Source organism: Microcebus murinus, chromosome 23 (genome assembly GCF_040939455.1).
Source record: "Microcebus murinus isolate Inina chromosome 23, M.murinus_Inina_mat1.0, whole genome shotgun sequence".
Taxonomy (NCBI): domain Eukaryota; kingdom Metazoa; phylum Chordata; class Mammalia; order Primates; family Cheirogaleidae; genus Microcebus; species Microcebus murinus.
This window is the reverse complement of record NC_134126.1, coordinates 31,505,073-31,523,359: the sequence shown is the minus strand read 5'-3', so window position 1 is coordinate 31,523,359 and position 18,287 is coordinate 31,505,073. Positions and strand designations below refer to the sequence as shown.

The following is an 18,287-nucleotide window of genomic DNA, read 5'->3' as shown; positions in this document are numbered from 1 at the left end:
CCGGGAACCGGGCACCGGAGCACCTCCCGGCGCGGCCCGAGTCGCCGCCGCGGGGCTTCTCTCCTTTCCCCGATTGATTTCTAGATTTTAATTTGTATCTTCCCCGCCCCGCCCCTTTTCCTCCGACCCCGCCCCATCGCTCCCCGGTTTCCTTGCTCTTTCCTTTTTCCCGGCTTCCTTCCTTGCGTTCCTTTCCCCTGCCCCCTCGGCTTGCCTCCCCCCTCCTCCCTCGCTCCGTCCTCCTCCCTCTCCCCTTCTTCCCCGGTTTCTTCCGTCCTTTCTCTCCCCCCTCCCCCGCTCCTCCTCCCGGCGCCCCCGCCCCCCGTCCCCCCCCCCCGTGCCTGCAGACGCGCGGATCGTCCATGCGCTCCTCGCGGGCAGAATGCTGGGCAGCGGCGTCAAGAGCGCGCAGCCCGAGGAGGAGCTGAGCGGCGGCGGCGGCGGGGACGAGGGCGCGGACGAGCCGCGGGGCGCCGGCAGGAAGGCGGCCGCGGCGGACGGCAAAGGCATGCTGCCCAAGCGCGCCAAGGCGCCCGGTGGCGGCGGCGGCATGGCCAAGGCCAGCGCGGCTGAGCTGAAGGTCTTCAAGTCCGGCAGCGTGGACAGCCGTGTCCCCGGCGGGCCGCCCGCCTCCAACCTGCGCAAGCAGAAGTCGCTCACCAACCTCTCGTTCCTCACAGACTCCGAGAAAAAGCTGCAGCTCTATGAACCCGAGTGGAGCGACGACATGGCCAAGGCGCCCAAGGGCCTGGGCAAGGTGGGGTCCAAGGGCCGTGACGCCCCGCTGATGTCCAAGACGCTGTCCAAGTCAGAGCACTCGCTTTTCCAGGCCAAGGGCAGTCCGGCCGCCGGCGCCAAGACGCCCCTGGCTCCGCTGGCGCCCAGCCTGGGGAAGCCGAGCCGGATCCCCCGAGGACCCTACGCGGAGGTCAAGCCGCTCAGCAAGGCGCCTGAGGCGGCCGTGAGCGACGACGGCAAATCGGACGATGAGCTGCTCTCCAGCAAGGCCAAGGCGCAAAAAGGCTCGGCCGGGCCCGTACCCTCCGCCAAGGGCCAGGAGGAGCGCGCCTTCCTCAAGGTGGACCCAGAGCTCGTGGTGACGGTGCTGGGCGACCTGGAGCAGCTGCTCTTCAGCCAGATGCTGGGTAAGTCCTGCCGCCCCGCCCCACCCCGCCCCTGCCTTTCTCAGGGCCAGCTGCTGGGGAAGGTGCGGGGAAAGCGGAGGTCCCTCCCTTTCCCCCTTCCCGTAGGCTCTACTGATAGCGGCCAGGCTGTGAGGGGCATCGCGCCCAGATGTGCAGAGCTGGCCCACCTCCAGATGCGCGTGGCTGAGGTGCATCTTAAAGATGTTGCCGGGCGCGAGGGAGCCCCAGCTCTACTCCGGCCTGCCTGGGCTGAGGCTGGACAATGGGGCGGGGGTCATAGGTTCTTAGAAATAGAGCCCATTAGCTTCCTTTTTAAAGCCCCAAATCCCAATATGGCAAAATCTGGGGCTGGTGGAGACCTCAGTTGTGGTGTGGTCTGCGCTCGACAAGCGAGCATCCCGCATTGCCGGGGCAGCGTCCGGCCAGAGCCCGGATCGAGAGGGCAGATGCGGGAGCGCAGATGTGAGGGCTGCTTGGCCCGGAACGCGGCTGAGGCTCCACTTCCTCTGTGGGTCCCGGGTGGGAGCGCGAGTCGAATTTCCCAGGTGTGGGGGTTCTGGCAAAGAGCAGCGTCCGGGGCCAGGGGGCGGGCGGGCTGCCAGCTGCGAGCATCTGGACGCGTCCTATACCTTAGCCCTGGCCCTGGCTCCAACCCGCGGCCCCCCAGGTCTTTAGGGCGTGTGGAAAGGGCTGGACTTTTGCTACGAGACTCCGGGTTGACCGGGAAGCCTTTGCCCTTTGGCTGATGGGAGCGGAGCAGGCGGGAAGGGAGGAACAAAGCTTGCTCGGGTAGAGGAAGCACAGGGAGCTGCTCCATTGTTCTCTGAGTCTGAAGAGTCCATGCGAAAAACCCGGAGCGGGCCCCGGAACTGCGCTTGCTTTCCCTGGAGAGCCCCTGCGCTCAGAGAGGGTTAGGTTGGGGACGTGCCGGCCGCAAGGCTGCCAGGGCTCTGGAGCCGGCACGGGTCGTGCCGGGGCCACGGGCGGAGGGCGGCGAGGCCTGGAGCCCAGGCGAGCCGCCGTGGCTGCCCGGACTTGTTGCGGCGGCTGGGATGTGGGTCCCCCGGCGCCAAGGGACCCGAGCTTCCCGGGTACCCGGCAGGCTGCCGGCCCGCTGGGGGGCTGGGAAGGGGCGTGTCCGCGCGCGCGCGAGGGGGCGGGGCCGCGCGGTGGTCCGCAGGCCTGGCGACGGCGGTGACCGGCTTGGCGGGTGGGGATGGATGGAGGAGCTCGCCTGCCTGGCGGCCCCGGAGAACCGAAGGGGAAGCGGGAGGAGGCGGATTCGGCCTGCTGCAGTCTTCCCCGGCCCCCTGACTCCAGTGCGGACCAGAATAAGGGTCCCCTGACCAGGGGCGAGCAAGGATTTGGACCTCCTGAGAGCTGATCCTCGAGCCTGGCGTAGCAGGCCGCAGAGGCGCTTTGCAGAGGCGGTGAGGAGTCTGGACAAGTGCGAACGGGGGAGCAGCCTCCTCCCTCCCAGAGCCCCTCCTGCAAGGGGGCTGGGCGGGTGGGCGCAGAAGCAGAAGCCGACTGGGCTGCCTCCCTCTGCAAAGGGCCTGTGCCGCCCTGTGCTCAGTGCTGGGGGGAGCCGGTCAGAGGCCCGTCCCTCAAGGAGCTTACAGTCTGATGGGACAAGACAGAAAATAAGGAAAACATAAATAAATCCCAAGCACTAAGAAGGGTTGTAGAAAGAATGAAACCGGACCCTATGGTGGAGAGGAACTGAAAAGGGGAGGCCTGCTGGGAGCCTGAGAGGAGGGCAGGAGAGGGAGGGGTGCGTGTGTGTGTGTGTGTGTGTGTGTGTGTGTGTGTGTGTGTAACACAGAGACTGGGTCGGGGAGTGTCAGGCACAGAAAGCAGAGGGCACAGGTTTGTTTTCAAGGTCAGGGCTTTACCTGCTGGGGATGACTTAGCTAATCTGGGCCTCCCCAGACCTGGAAGTCCCCACACTGCCCCTGGAGCTGGCTGCCCATGGAAGCCCTCTTAGTTGCTTCTCAGGAGGTGACAACCACAGTAACCGTGACAAGTAGTCCTGAGCTGGCTGGGGGTGGGGAGAAGGGCAGAGGATGGAGAAGCTGAGCCCTTATTCGAGCTCAGCAGTGGACATGTCTCAAAGCACACCGACACAGAGCCTTCGGGGACCACGGAGGTGAGCACCTCCTCCACTCCCCGGTTGGGGAAGAGCAGGGGCCTTAAAGTCATCTCTGACTTGGTGGTGGGAGGGAGGTTGTGCGTGTGTCTCCAGAGCGCTGGGCCATGGCTCCTCCTGGGAGGCCTGCTGGAGAGAGGGAGAGTCAGCAGGAAATGAGGGGCCTGGCCAGGGCTGTGCCTGCTGGGCATGGGCCACCAGCGCCGCCCTGATGACCCCAGAGAGGGGCTGCAGGGCTTAGCGCTCCGGTGGGGGGAGGGGCATGGAGGCCCTGCCGAGCTTGCTGGGCTGTCTCCAGCTCAGAGGACCCAAAGGGGAGGTGTTGGTTCAGGCTCTAGGAGGGCAGGGCTTGGCCTCAAATGGTGGGGAGGAGGGGAGGCAGGGCTGGCACCCTCCAAGCAAAGCTTTTCTCTTGTGTGAAGGTGGGGGTGGAGGGCAGGCTGCCTGGGGGAGGGGGGAGGGGACGACAGAGGGGATCCTCCTCCCAGAGCCCATGAAGGTGTTCCAGGTGTCAGGACAGGGCCTCGGTGGAGAGCAGGGTGGCCTCTGGGGGGGAATGGCTGCCTTGATGCTTCAGGATGCTTCAGCTGAAGACACTGGGTGTTTTTCCCACTGTGAGGCTCCGTGTCAGTTGCTCTCACTCCCAGGCGCCATCCCGTAGCCAATTTCTGAGGCAAGGAGCAGGGGTGAGAATGAGGCAGCCCCAAATCAGAACCTTCCTGGAGTAAAGGGGGAGAACTGAAACCTGGTCATCCCCTTTCCAAACTCAGCGGGAGTCCCAGATGGTCCAGGCAGATAACCCTGTCTCTTCCCTAACCTTGGAAGCTGCCAAATAAGTGGGGTCCCGCTGGGGGAACCCTAGAAACATTGAAGACTGAGGCTGGGTCCCAACGGAAAATGGGCCAGTTCCAGGGATTGGGTGCCTCTGGACCCTGGCCCAGTGTTCACATCAGGCGGCCCGGCTCCCGGATGAACGGCTGCCAGGCCCTTGGCTTGGGTCTGGGGCTAAGCTGGAGGCTGCATTCCTGAGTTCCCTGCCCAGAAGTTCTAAGCTCTGTGATCTCCCTTGGGACTCAGCTCCCCATTTGTGAGTGGAAGAGACCCTCCCCTGGCTCATCCCTACCTTGTAGGGTGGGAAGAGGATGCAGATGAAGGTGATCGACCTTGAAAATGTCCCAGGTGGCTTAAAGAGAGCCTGTATCAATACAGAGCAATTAAATACAGATGCACCTGGACTTATAATGGGGTTACATCCTGATAAAGCCATTATAACTTGAAAATAGCGTAAGTCAAAAATGCATGTAATACACCTAAGCTATCCAACATCATAGCTTAGCCCAGCCTGCGTTAAATGTGCTCAGAATGCTTACATTAGCCTACAGTTGAGCAAAATCATCTAGTACAAGGTCTATTTTATAATAAAGTGTGGAATATCCCATGTAATTTATTGACTACTGTACTGAAAGTAAACAACAGAGTGGTTGTGTGAATACTCCAAAGTACGGTTTCTATTGACTGTGCGTTGCTTTTGCACCATCGTAAAGTTGAAAAATGGGAAGTCAGGGACTGCCTGAACTACAATAACATCTCAAACCACACTCTTCCTACTTCATCATCCCTGGGCCTAAGGCTTTCAAAGCAAAATCAGTCTGTTGACTCCCCAAATGTTCAAGTTTCCCCCTTCAATCCCTCCAGGAAAAAGGGACAAAGCGGGACAGCCAAGACTGCCCCCAGGGTCAGGGTGTAAAAGAACCCAGGATCTGGAGTTCCTGCTCCCACTTCCTCAGGGAGGAAGGTGTCTGGACCCACTCAGGGGTTGCCATGACAGCAGTTAGGCCCTCAGAAGCGCAGGCCAAGCAGAAATGAGGAAGAAAGACAGGAAGCTGTTCAATTCTCAGCCAGTTGGTTGCTGTGGGGTTTTGGGGGTGAGTGGGAGGGAGTCACTCCAGAGAATGGTTCTGGGATGCTTTGAGTAGTGGGGGGAAATGTCTTCACCAGCACTTTTTTTCCCTTTTTATTCAGTGCATTGGGGGGGGCGGGGTGGGTAGAGGAGATACTGTGAATTTTCCAGAGGACTGCAGAGCCGCTGCCCAGAGAGGGTGGGGGATAGGAGCGAGCTCATCCTTGCCCTGTGTCAGAGGCTCCTCACCCTGAGCCGCTCCCAGTTCCCCCCAGGGGTGCCCCGAGGCCTAGCAGGAGAGTGGGGACAAAGCCCAAGTCCGCCCTGTCCTGGCCTGGGCAGCTGCAGCAGCAGCAGCAGCACTGGAGGCCTGTGGAATCCGGGGCTGAAGGAAAGGCGGGGCAAGGGGCGGGGCCTGCAGGTGAGCGTGTGGGGAAGGGACTGGCTCCGCACCTGTGAGCACCTGTGAGCCTTTCTCAGCATTAGCACTGAGGAGAGCAGTTTCCTTTCTCCCCATGTTCCCCGCCATCGATGGTCAGAATGTTTTCTTCCAAGGTGAGGCTGGGGGCCCCCCCACGCACGTCCTGGCCCCCTCCTTTGGGCCCTGCCTTGTTTAGATTGCTGCAGCTGGCGCTGTCCTCGTAAGGGGGCCCGCCACTCTGCTCCTGAGAGTGCTGCGAGGCTGGATGAATAGGTCTTGGGGGCAGGTCCTCTGTTCTGGGGAGAAGGTACCGATGGGGCAGAAGCGCCCAGAGCTTCTCTGGTTCCCTGAAGCATAAACCAACCCAGGGCGATGCCTTTTACCATCACTGGTGGCTCAGCCCCAGGCCATAGGCCCCGTCTGGAATGAATGGGTAACAGGACCAAGTCAGCTGGCATCCTGGGATGTTGCCTGACACTTCCCTCTTACTCCCCCCACTGTGATACTGTGGCAGCAACCGCCCCCCCTCCGGGACCTGCCAGCTTCCCCAGGCTGCCAACACCAGAGCCTTCCTCTTCTGCTAACCTGCACGCTCCCCTTCTCTGCAGCACACACAGGCTCACGCCCCACAGCCTTTGAGCATAAGGGCTAAAGGTGCAGATTGCTCCCTGGGGCTCAGAGGAGAGCCCGTGCCACACAGACCAGGTGGAGTAGAGCCCTCAGGGTCCTTACCTGCGGCCCAGCGCCCTGCTGTCCTGCCCCTCTGCAGCTCTCTGCAGCGTCTTCCCAATGGCCGGAGGGAGAGAGGCGCCTTTCTCTCTACAGAGCGCTCTGCCTCCCTCGCCCTTTCCTGGGATCTCATAGAACCCCAGCATGAAACTGTCTAGTTGAGCCACCCACCTAAAGCCAGAATTAATCCCCCTGTAGCATCATAGGCAGGTGGGTGTTTTGTTTGCACGCTCCTAGTGACAGAGGGCTCACTACCTTATTTTCCTGGAAAGTACTCATTATTAGAATGATCTTTTTTCTCTTTTGAGCCACAATTCTGTCTGCTGAAACTTTCCACCCATGGATTCAGATTGGCTGCCCAGATCCTTGCGGATGGAGCAAGCCAGCCCACCTTTCACAGAATCACCCTTCTCATATTTGAGGTCAGACACCTATCTGTGCTCCATTTTGCCTTTTCTCCCTTCGCCCCTCTCTTTTCATTTTTCTTCCATTTGTCGTTTCTTTCGGAACAAGACCCGGTAGGTGTTCACCCTGATTCCTGGCTCCCCCGTGGACCCCACCCCACCTCCTTGTAAGGTCTGCATCTCACAGAGACTCTCAGCGGGGGACCCACAGCACCTGGCTGTGTTTTCTCCCGGCCCAGCCAGGAAGCGCTCCTCCCCAAAGCCTTGTGCCGGCCAGCAAGAGCGAGAGTGGAGGGGAAGTGGAGGCCACATGTTTCTCATTTACGCTGGCTGACCTCCCCCCACACACCCTGTTTGGATTACCCAGATGTGTTTGATGTCCCCGGAGCCTGCAGCCTTCTCTCTCTTGCACGGGAAGGGCCAGGCGGCCAGGCCCAGCTCTGCGTGGGCAGGTTCCCTCTGATAGGAGCCCCCAGAGCGCCCGGTCAGCCCGGGAAGCAGACCCCACTTCCCACACCTTCCCCCACTCTGCCCCTTCTGGGGACCGGGCCCCTTGCGGGAAGCAGGACACCGGGGCCCTCTGGGGCCAGTCCCATCGTGTCCAGTGAACACAGGTCTCTGCTTGCTGCTGGCCAATAGAGATCAAGGTGCAGACTGGAAGATGCCCAAGGACCTGTTAGTATCTCCCCCCTGGAGACGGAGGGAGGAACAGAGTTGTGCCAAGGGCATGTCCGAGGTGGCTGTCCAGCGTGGGTGCAGCAGAGTGTCCTCATCAGCAGGTGGGGCGTGGAGCTTTGCATCTTTTATCAGCACGTATTTTCTTTTTTTTTTTTTTACCAGACCTTATGCCTTTGACACGTGGAGGGGCAAATTGCAGGGATGGGAAGCTCCCGTTAGGGGTGAATGTGGACCTCATGGGGGTCCCTTCGAGCCCGTTCTGGTGCGAGGTGGGGCTGGGAGAGCCTAGAACATACCCTGTCTGCGGGTTCTGGTCCACCCCTACAAGCTTGGGCTCCAGCGGTTCCCGGGCTCCTGCTGCCAGCGCCGTGGCATGTCGCATGTTGAAACACACTCCTCCACTCGAGCCCCAGCCAAACCTCAGCAAGGCGGCCAGGCGCGGCGGGGGCTAGGTCTTGGCCTGAGCCGTCCTGAAATCTATTTTAGACATCTCAATGATACACTTTGTGGCCACTGGAGCGGGCGGCTTCTCCGCAGCGTCTTCTAATTCCTGTGCAGCGGCTCCTGCTCTGGGATTCTCGGGGTGCCCGCGCCTGCGAGTGGGCCATGAGGAAACCAGGTGCGGACCCCAGCCCCGTTGTGCTGTCTGCGCCGCCCCGTTCGCCCCTGTGGAACCCCAGGGGTGTCTTGGAGGTTACCCAGGTTGGGTGTGGTCTGGTCTTGAGAGTCATAAGCTCCAGTGGTTTCTGTGGAGAAGCAGGGTTGTCGACTGTGACCTCGGGCTGAGCAGGAAGACAGGGAATGCCGAGAGAGCAAGAGGCAGGCAAGTGTCACACGAGAGTACTGGGTCACAGGTTGCCTGGCACATGTCATACGCCCCTATAACTTGGGTCAGGTTGGGTGTCAGGGTGTGAACACGGGTGTGCGACCGATGGTATGTGTTCACACGGACCCGCGCCTATAAACACGCGCTCGTCGGCCTCCCGCACATGTGCACATACTAAAGGTGCATTTGTGTGCGTGTTTGCAAGAGCCGGGTGGGTTTAAAAGAGCCTGAAATACGACCGTGGTGGAGCAACTTCCCCGAGCAGACCCCCAGGCAGAGACTGCAGGGGTGCGGGCTCCTTGGCCGCTTTCCCAGAAAAGCACTGTGAGTGCTGACTGCTCCTCAGACTCTGCGGACCCAGGCCCCCTTTGCCCTTGGTGACCCACTAAACAGGCCCGTCTCTTTTGGGGGGAAGCTGGCAGCCACCCAGGAGGCCCTGCCTTCCCTCTGCAGGGTCCCTAAGCTGCCGTGGGCCTAGGATGCCAGCATCCCTGCACTGAGGAGCTGCCTCGCAGGGGCTCTGGGATGGGAAGCAAGGCTGGAGGATGCAATCACCTGCATATGAAAACCAGCACTCATCAGTCACTCGGTGCAGGGGGGGCATTGCTCTTGCTCCTTATATATAAGGAGTCGCTTAATGCTCACAGTAATCCTGTGATCCTGGTACTTCAGATGAGGAAACCGAGGCAGAAACACAGGTAATCTGCCCAAAGCCAGTAAGGCAAGTGAACGACAGAGCTAGGATTTGAACTTGGCCTCCTTCCAGGAGCCTCAAGACGCCCCAGACGTTGAGTTCGATTCCATTTGATTCAGGAGCAGCTTGTCGAGCAGCTGTGGGCCGAGCGCTGTGCTCCCGAGACTGGGCTTGGGCCCTGCCTGCCAGTTCCCGAGAGGCTAGAGGAGAAGTGTCCCTGCTTGTCGCAGTACAGGGCAGAATGTCACTTGTGGGGACAGGTTAGAAAGGCTGCCCCCCAGGAGGGCAGAGCCGCCCGGACCTGGCATCCGTGTGTGGGGGGTGTGGGGGCGGTGAGGTGGGTGGGGAGGGGACTGTGCCCCAGAGTGACAGAGGAGTGGGATCCTGGCAGTGGAGACGGGAAAACTAGAAAAGGGAGGGAGAGGTAGACAGGGGCTCCATGGTGGTGCTCAGGGGTCCTGTCGGGCTGGAGGAGGGGTGGGAGAGGAGGTGAGGGAGGGGATGAGGGCGGAGCGGCAGGTTGGGGTGGGATCATCACTGACCCGATGTGGAGTCACCGGGACTCGCTTAGGCTCTGGGCAGACATTCGGATGGAGGAGAGCAATCAGGGTTCGCCCCCAGAGGATCCCCCGAAAGAGTCCTGCGCCCACTGGTCCTTGAGGAGGTGGTGACTGGTGAGATGAGCCAGCCCCAGGCCGCTCCGGTTCTGCACCTGCATGCTCAGGGGCAGATCTGTCTTGCAGCCCCGGCATGCCAGGGCCCGAGGCAGAGGATGCCTCCATGCCCGGAGGTTGTCCCCCGATCAGCAGCGGCTCTGGGGGTGAGGTGCCTCTTACCCTACACTCCAGTTATCATCGTCTCCTGACCCTTGGTCGTGCCCCTGACTGTTCCAGCCGCCGTGCCCTGGGCGTCGCCATGGGACTCCATTGCTACAGGCGCGGAGACGTTCGCCCTTAGAGGATTCGGTTTTGCCATGGCGTCTGGGCGTCCCCAGGAGGTGTCGTCCTGGAGTTTCGGGGGTTGCCATGGTGTAGCTGCTGCTGTACCGTCTCAGTGCTCCCTCAGGGCCTCGGTGGCCGCACGGCATCGAGGGGTCGCTGCCGCGTTCAGGCCATGGCTTCCCTGTGGTCCTGCCTCTGGCTGCAGCCCCTGGGGAAGGGGGTTATGACGCAGGGAAGGTGGCAATGTCTGTCTGGGATGGGAGGGTTAGCTTGGTGGTACAGGGAACTGGGACTCTAGCATGTTCCCTGGACCCTCTTGGGCACCCGCTGCCAGGCTGGGGACAGTTTGTGGGGTCCGTGGCTGATACACTTTCCCCACCCTGTGTACCCATCCTGGTGGTCCAGAAAGGGCCAGCGTGAGCATGCCTGCCACAGGGGACCCGTGTGCACCAAGACTCTGGCGTCTGCCCTTAGCCTGGAGCCCCGTGTGTCTCTGGGTCCCGGCCCACCTGCCGCAATGGAAGGAGCACCAGCCTTAGAGCCAGGCACTTGGGCGCTCAGAGCAACGCCAGCACTTGCTAGTGGGCTGCCCCGGCCCTCCTCGCACCCGTTCCTCGTCTGTAGAACGAGGCCTGCATCCACTTGGGGGCACTTGTGAGGGTTGAGTAGAGTGTGAGCAGAGAGCACCTGCACGCCGTAGACGATCAATAAGTTAGTTCCGTTTCCCCGTCTCCTGCAGGCCACAGACACCCCGTCCTTCCTCATCCTAACCACCGCGGCTCTGCAGACCCTGTGGCCGCCAGTGCTCACGGTGGGTTTCATTTGCAGAATGGCTCCAGCCACCGACCCTGCTTCAGTTCAGCCCTGGCGCCCTGGAGCCAGCTTAAGCAAAAGGCGGAGTTTATGACAGGACAGATAATAGCTCAGGGACCAGCCGGCCGCAAGGGGAAGGGCACTAGGTTTACTGATCAGCTTCACCCGCCTGGCCCTCTTGCCCTCTCCTCTGTCCTGCTCTACACATCTGATTGTCTCTTCTTGTACTGCAGGCTGACCTCCCTAAGCTGCCGTGGGCCTAGGATTCCAGCATCCCTGCACTGAGGAGCTGCCTCGTAGGAGCTCTGGGATGGGAAACAAGGCTTGACAATGCAATTATCTATTAATGAAAACTAGCATTGATCATCCACTTGGTGTAGGAAAGGCATTGTTCTTCTTATGTGAAAGAAATCTCTTAATGCTCACAATAATCCTGTGATCCTGGTACTTCAGATGAGCAAACTGAGGCAGAAACTGAGGCCACGTGCTGGACAGGGCCACCCACAGCTCCAGTCTTCTTCTGTCCAGGGGATCAGCCGGGTTCCCGGAGGGTGGGGGAAGGGGAGTGGTCTACAAGGGACCCATCGCAAGGAGAGAGGAAAACACCTTCTCCAGAGGTTGGCTTTGGCAAAGGTTATGTGTCAGCCAGTGGTTGTTTAGACTATGATGAAAAGAAAATAGCAGAAACAGTACGAAAAAAATGGATAGACCATGAAGGGTGGGGAGACCATAAAGTGTAGCACCTTTTGTTCAAGTTCATCACCCATTTCTAGTCCTTAGCCTGGGGCCTGGCTCCTGTCTACTGGATCAGGGTGAAAGCTGGCAATGTCCCCATTTCTGGGCAGGGAAGGGGACTCAGGCGTGACCTATAGTTTTACTCTGGGCTTGTCTGTCCCCTCTCTGCCCCAGGACCTCTGAAACTGTCTGCCTTGTTCCCAGTCCCTCCATTGCCCAACCATCCCTCTGGTGGCCCTCGAAGGTCCTTCCCAGGGCTGAGGCATGAAACCTACCCCAGTGGCCTGTTGTCATACAGCTGGGAGGACATCTGGGGTGGAATGAGGCCAAGACACCCTGGCTCCTTCCCTTCTCTCATGGGGGAACAGGTGGATGGGCTTCATGCTGACCCATATTTTCCAAGAGCATGGGGCTGGGCCTGGGGCCAGGGTATTGGGCTGGGGGAGGGGCCCTCTGGGCTTGCCTTAGGGCAGGGAGGGTGTTTGGTGGGGGACGGGAAGGAATTTGCTACAGAGGATCTGCTTCTGAGCCAGAGGAGCCAGCCTCGGCCTGGGCCTGGGCAGGGGGTGGATTCCTGCCATTTTCCCACACTTTGCACAGAGATTGGGTTTCCTGCTGAAATTGTATCTTTGGATCACTATCACAAAGTTCCCAGCCTCTCCGCCCAAGCTGTTTGCAGCAGCTCTGCATGGCCTAAGTCATTGCCCTTACTCTCTTGCAGTCCTGGGAGGGAGGACGCAAGAGTATAGTGGCCAAATGCGCAGGATATGGGGTCAGCAGACCCAATTTCAAATCCTGACTCTGTATTAACTATCTTTGACACCCTGAGCCAGGTAACCTCTCTGAGCTTCAGTTTCCTCATCTGTTAAATGGGTCAAATAATCTACTTCCTAGGATTCCTATGAAGATTAAATAACATATGTATTACACTGAGCACAGTCCTTAGCACATGAAAAGCTCCCAATAATGATAATTTTTTTTTTTTTGAGCCAGGTTCTCACTCTGTCACTCAGGCTGGAGTGCAGTGGCATCATCACAGCAACCTCAAACTCCTGGCTCAAGCAGTCCTCTTGCCTCAGCCTCCTGAGTAGCTGGGACTACAGGCACGGGCCACCACACCTGGCTAATTTTCCTATTTTTTGTAGAGATGGGGGGGGTCTCACTGTGTTGCTCAGGCTGGTCTTGAACTCCTGACCTCAAGTGATCCTCCCACCTTGGCCTCCCAAAGTGCTGGGATTACAGGCGTGAGCCGGCCAAATGATAATTTTATGTTATTATTTCATTATTATCTATCTACCCCACTGTGTGGGGTTGTAGAGGAAGGAAACATGGCTGCTGTCCTCAGGGAGCCCCCAGTCTGCGGTGGGAGACATGGCCTTGTCCTCGGGAGTTCCCTGTCCTGATGAGGGAGACTCAGGAACCCACAGCCAGGTGGAGGAAACAGGTGTCTAGCCTCAGGGAGACAAACCCCTGCGCTCTGGAGCCCCAGCTTGTTTGTCCTGTATTCCCAGGACCCTTGCTCCTGAGCCTCAGCCCGCCCCCTGTGCCGCCTCCTTCTCCTCTGCACAATGCCCCTCTCTCCTCTCCGTGTCCTGGGGCCCCTGCCTGTGTCGTGCTGTCTCTGGGCGTCTGAGTTCACCTGGTGACCTGTTCATGAGGTCCTGCCCGTGGGCGCCGAGCTCGTTCTCAAGAAGCCCGGGATGCTGGTTCCTTTCTAAATGCCGCCCCAGCTGCAGACACAAAAATTAGACCTGTCAGTTTGCATGCTGTCTGCCTTAAATTTGCATTTGATTAAGAAGCACCAGCATCCTCCCACCCCTGCTCCTTCCTTCCCGACCTTCTCCTCTCTGAAGCGCGCCCCCATTCTCCCAGCCCGCTGCTGCCTCCCGTTGGGCTCCTCTCTGTAGCCTGGCCGCTCCCGCAGATCCGCTTGGCGTTCTCCGCTTCTCCCGTCTTTCTGCAGCCAGCCCCGCAGATTCTGCTTGGGTACCGCGCGTTCCCACTGTGCCTCTGCACTGTCGGTTCCTGGAGCTCCTTGACAAACAGGAGCTGGTGGAGAAATAGCTGCCTTTGCTGGGGGCTCGTGGAGGGGGGCCAGGCGCACCCTCCCTGGCTGTGCCCACTCGCCACGAGCACGACCTCAGGTGGGAAACCACCAGGTGCAGAATGACCTCTGAAAAGCCTCCTCCCCTTCTGCCACCTCAGTCTCTCTCTCTTTTGGGGGGGTTTTAAGGGCAAGAGCCACAGGTGGGCAGAGAGAGCGCCCCCCGGTCCTGAGGGCAGCCGGATCACCGTCACTCCTCCCTTGGCCGAGAGACAAGGGACAGAGGGCAAGGCCAGGGTGGTGGTCAGAACTCCAGCCCCTTTTCTGCGGTCGCACCGTTGCAGGGTCTTGACCAGGAGCAGCGCTGCCCCCGCCTCCCGACAGCACGCCTGCTGCGGTTTGGGGTGTCTCCCGTCCACGCCGCAGCCACGCTCATCTCTCAATGATCCGTGCCAGTGTAAAAAAAAAAAAAAAAAGCCATTCCATCTGCTTCAGACTGCTCTGCTCGAGATTGTGGGGTACAGTTTTCCTTTTCTGGTTTCCAATCCCTTTCGACTACGATCGGTGCCCGTTTTGGTCCCCGAGCTCCCGCGTGAAGGAAGCGGAGGAGCGGTGAGCTCCGCGTGGGGGGGCAGGTGACGCCACTCACCCCGCACCCCACGGTAAGTCCCATTGGGGTGGGGGGCGGAGGTCAAAGGGAGAGGTTGCCAGAGCTGAGGGAAGGGGCCCCCAGAGTCCCACCCCTGCCTCAGACAGACCACCTCCGCGACGCCTCCACCCCCAGCCACACTGGGCGCCCTGGTCCGCCCGGGGAGCGGGCTGGGGAGGCCGGCACCCCCTCTCTGCCCTCGCCTCGCTCTTGCGTCTTGGCTCCCCTGTGTTCAGGGAATGCAAGCTGACACTAGCATTCGCCCGAGCCAGACAGAAGGAAAAGGGAGTCCTTCCCCACCCCCACTCCGGTCTTGCCTCCCTCCTTACCAAAAAAAAAAAAAAAGAGTCCTGTATTATCTGCAGCAGCTCTGTGTAGGAGACACTAGTCTGGGGAAAAGACAGATGGGGTGGGGGATGGTCGTGAGGGTGGCAGAGCAACAGTCCTTCATGTCCCGGGAGGAGAGATCAGGAGAAAATGATAGTAGCAAGAAGGACTGAAGTTAGACTTGGAGAGCTTGCTTCTGGGATAGACGAGAGCTGGCAACGGCGGGCGGAGGAAGCCCAGGCCACCTACCTGCATGCCCATCTCTGGGGCGGCGACGTCCTTGCTCATTGCCTGCCTGGGGGCCGTCACCTGCCTGGGGGACGTCGCCCGCCTGTTCCCTGCGGGAGGAAGAGCGCGTGGACCGGGGCCACTGGACATCTGCCCTTCTCCTGGGCAGAGCCGGCCTTCCCTCGCTCTCAGCTCCCTGCTGGCCAGGGATTTCGAGGGCCTCCTTCGAGGATTCGGGGTTTCCGGGAGGCCGGGAGCGCGGGCTCCATCTGGGCTCCGTTGCAGAGCCAGCAGGCGGCCGCCCTCTGCCACGTTGCTCGTTAGGATTTCTCTGAACGGAATTAACGAACGGAATTAACAAACGAGAGCCAGGAATAGAGGTGAGGGCGCCCAGCTCCCTCTTCACGAAGCCAGGCAAGGTCAAGGGACGCCTCTCGGCCAGCACCGAGTCGGAAGCCCCCAGAGGGTACAGGCGCTGTGGGGGATTTCCCCTCACCCCGTCCCCGTGGCAGGGCCACAGCATCACAGCCTTGGCCCTAGAGGAAGAGCAGACCCTTCATTCTGCACACGAGGACGCTGCGGCCCAGGGGAGAACAGGAACTCGCCGGAGATCTCCTGGAGCTCCCCTGACTTTCAGTCCAAAGACGTTCCCCCCTAGAGTTTAGTCCAGCCGTCCCCTTCCCTAGGCCGTGATGTTAGGACGGGCTGACCTGGCACGCAGAGCAGGTCCTTGACGTGAAGCAGTGTGACCAGCCATTCCCGCCCTGGCAGGTGCGTCCGCTGGGGCTGGTGTCCTGCAGAGGGGGCAGGGTTGTCATCACCACTGTGCCTCTGCACTGTCGGTTCCTGGAGCTCCTTGACAAACAGGAGCTGGTGGAGAAATAGCTGCCTTTGCTGGGGCAGATAAGGAAACCGAGGGGCTGGAAAGCAAAGCTTGCCCACCGTCACCCAGCCAGCGAGTGGCAGGTGAAGGGCTCAACTCCGGGTCTCCCGATTCTATTCCTGTGCCTGGGTCATTCGTGTTTCAGGTGGTGGACCTGGGAGGACAGAGTACGTCACAGCCCTCCCCCCCCCCCCCCGCAGCAAATGACCTGCTAATGTTTAAGACGCTATCCGCTGAGGTTTTAGGGTCAAGTAACAAACCACCTCTCTCCCTCTCCCTGTGGCTTTTAAACCTCATAAATATGCTTTTAAGTGTCGCTCCGCAGTGGCTCCCACCCACAGAGGCTCATATAATCGCGCAGGGAAACCCGAGGAACAGGGTCAGGGCGGCTTTCCGTCGCGGAGGGTGTCGGTCGAGGGAACCTCTTCTGACGAATGTCCCAAGTGTGGAGAGATGCCGGACTCTTGCAGGTCGAGGCTGGGGGCCCCCACCAGGCGTGCCATGGGCCCGTGACAGGCCACGGCGTCCAGCCCCGGGAAGGTCTGGTGCGCTCAGCTTGAGGCACTAAAACCATAGATGCCACGTCTTTCTCCTGCTGAGGGTTCCTGGGATCTGGAGACCGCCTCAGTCTCCCTTTTGAGAAAAAGGAGGACGGTGACAGCAGTGGGCAGGGAACGAGGTCCTGCCTGCAGAAGTCCAGGCCCCTCTCTCAAAGAGCGGGCAGGTGAGGGGGGTGTGGGATTTCAGCACCCCCCAACACCCCTGCTATGAGGGCTTTGGCAGGCTGTGCACGCAGACAGAGATGAGCTGTGCTTCTGCACCTTTCACAGGTGGAGGTTTAGGGTGGAATGCGATATCTGCTAACGGGCACTTAAAAAGCCTTGGCGTGGAGGGCCACATGCCATGGGCATGGGGCACACCAGCTCCTCTGCCTGTCACTCCCTGTCCCCTCCCAACCCTGGCTTTCCTCCTGAGGTCTCTCTACCTGCCCTTCCCTGTGGCCCTGGCACTGCTCACCTGTGCGGGGACCACTGTGGAAGGCACTTCCTGGGGACTGAAAGTCCAGGGGCGAGGAAGGTGATGCTGGGAATGGATTGATGCAGCCCCTGGTGTACAGAATGGAGGTCGGTCCCTAGACCCCGGGCTTCCGACAGCCCTGCCTGCCTCTTCCAGACCCCTCCCCATCGTGTGAACAAAAGGGAGCCGCAGGGACCCTTCCCTGCACCTGTCACCTCACTGCGCTCCTCCCAGCATCTGCACCATTGTAACCTGCCCTGGGCGCATGGGTCACCTGTGCCTGCCTTCCTTTTCCTAACTCCTCCGTTGAGCAGAGCCACGAGCCATGTGCTGAGTAGCGGAACCGGCTCCGTGGGTGTGGTTACCCTGGGATAAGGGTTCTGGGCCCCAAAAGCATCTCTGATCTTACGCATTCATGTTTTCTTGTCTTTTTTTTTTATTCCTTCCCCTCCCCCCAAAGTTCTTCATTTTGCCTAAACACAAAAGTTCATTATGATTAAAGAAAATACATTTGATAACAAAACCACAAAATCTTCCAGTTTTTTAATAAAGATACGCAAGTGAGCCCAGTTAAATGAGCTAAGGGAGACCTGCAAAGGGCCGACTCTCTTCACTTCCGTAGGTGACAGGTATTACTGAGCCCGGACCTTGCTGGATGCTCTGGGTTTACAGCAGGAGTGTAGACGTGGTCCCTGCCTCAGGGAGGTTATTCTGTTCCCCGGGATATAACCAGGTGCGAAATCTCAGTGTCCTGTCTCACTCTGCTGATATTCATCCTTCTCCGTGTCTTCATGTTACTGGGTGAACTGGGGTGCTCCAGGTGCACCCTCTTCAACACCTCCTTCCTCACCCGCCCCTGCCCCACCCATGTCCACACGCCTCTCTGTAGGTAGGACACAGGTGAGGCTGGGTAGGGGGAACTCTCCCGGACTGGCGGGGAGGGGTGTGGACACTGAGACCAACAGCATTCCCCTGTGACCCTGAGCGAGTCATTTCACCTTCTGTGGCCTCAGTTTACTCGTCTCTCCTAAATAGGGAATGAGGTTTGCCCCACCCTTTCTGGCTGGGAGCGCTGCTGGGAGGACCAGAGGCGGCGGTGGGGGCCAGGCTCCTTGCAGGGCTGAGCGCGGACAGAGGTGGCGTGCGTTCCTACCAGCGCTCCCAGCTGTCTGGTCAGCAGGCCCAGCCACAAAGGGGCCCTTGTCTGGGAGTCCCCGTGGGGAACCCTGACACTGGTCACAGTGCCACCGCTGGCCTTGATCTCTGGCGAGCAGTGTCAGGCTGTCTTGAGGGCAAACTCTTAAAAGAGAGGCTTCCCGCTCCTGCACAAGGAACAGGCCAGCGTAGGGCGGAGATGTGAGAGGTACAAGGCTGTCTTCACCCTCCTGATCCTCCATGCCCGTCCTCTGTCCCGCGGCCACCCTGTCAGCGGGGTCCTGTCTCCTCTTTGGCCTGTCGAAGCATTCCCTTCTCTTCTTCCTTCCCTGCCTTCTGTCAGGACGAACCAAGAACTCATTCCCCCGGGGTTGCTACTAACTGACAACAGCCTAAAGCAGTGTATTTAAGACGTTGTTCTTTTTTTTCCCTTTTTACCTTGACCCCCAGTCAGCAAACCCAGGGTGCGTGTATCGAGTCAAAAGTTTGATGAAACAATAATACCATGTGCACCGCACTTGATTTTCTAGTACGTATGATGTTTGGATT

The 18,287-nt window shown here is 59.6% G+C and overlaps 1 protein-coding gene across 2 annotated transcripts in view; it reads left to right on the top strand.

Moving 5' to 3' along the window:
- Nucleotides 1-18,287, top strand: part of NAV1 (neuron navigator 1) — a 233,120-nt gene that overhangs the window by 93,013 nt on the left and 121,820 nt on the right. For both annotated transcript variants that reach the window (XM_075996964.1, XM_075996963.1), the window contains exon 4: nt 348-1,145. In XM_075996964.1, coding sequence (XP_075853079.1) covers nt 348-1,145 — 798 coding nt within the window. The remainder of the gene's footprint in view (nt 1-347; nt 1,146-18,287) is intronic.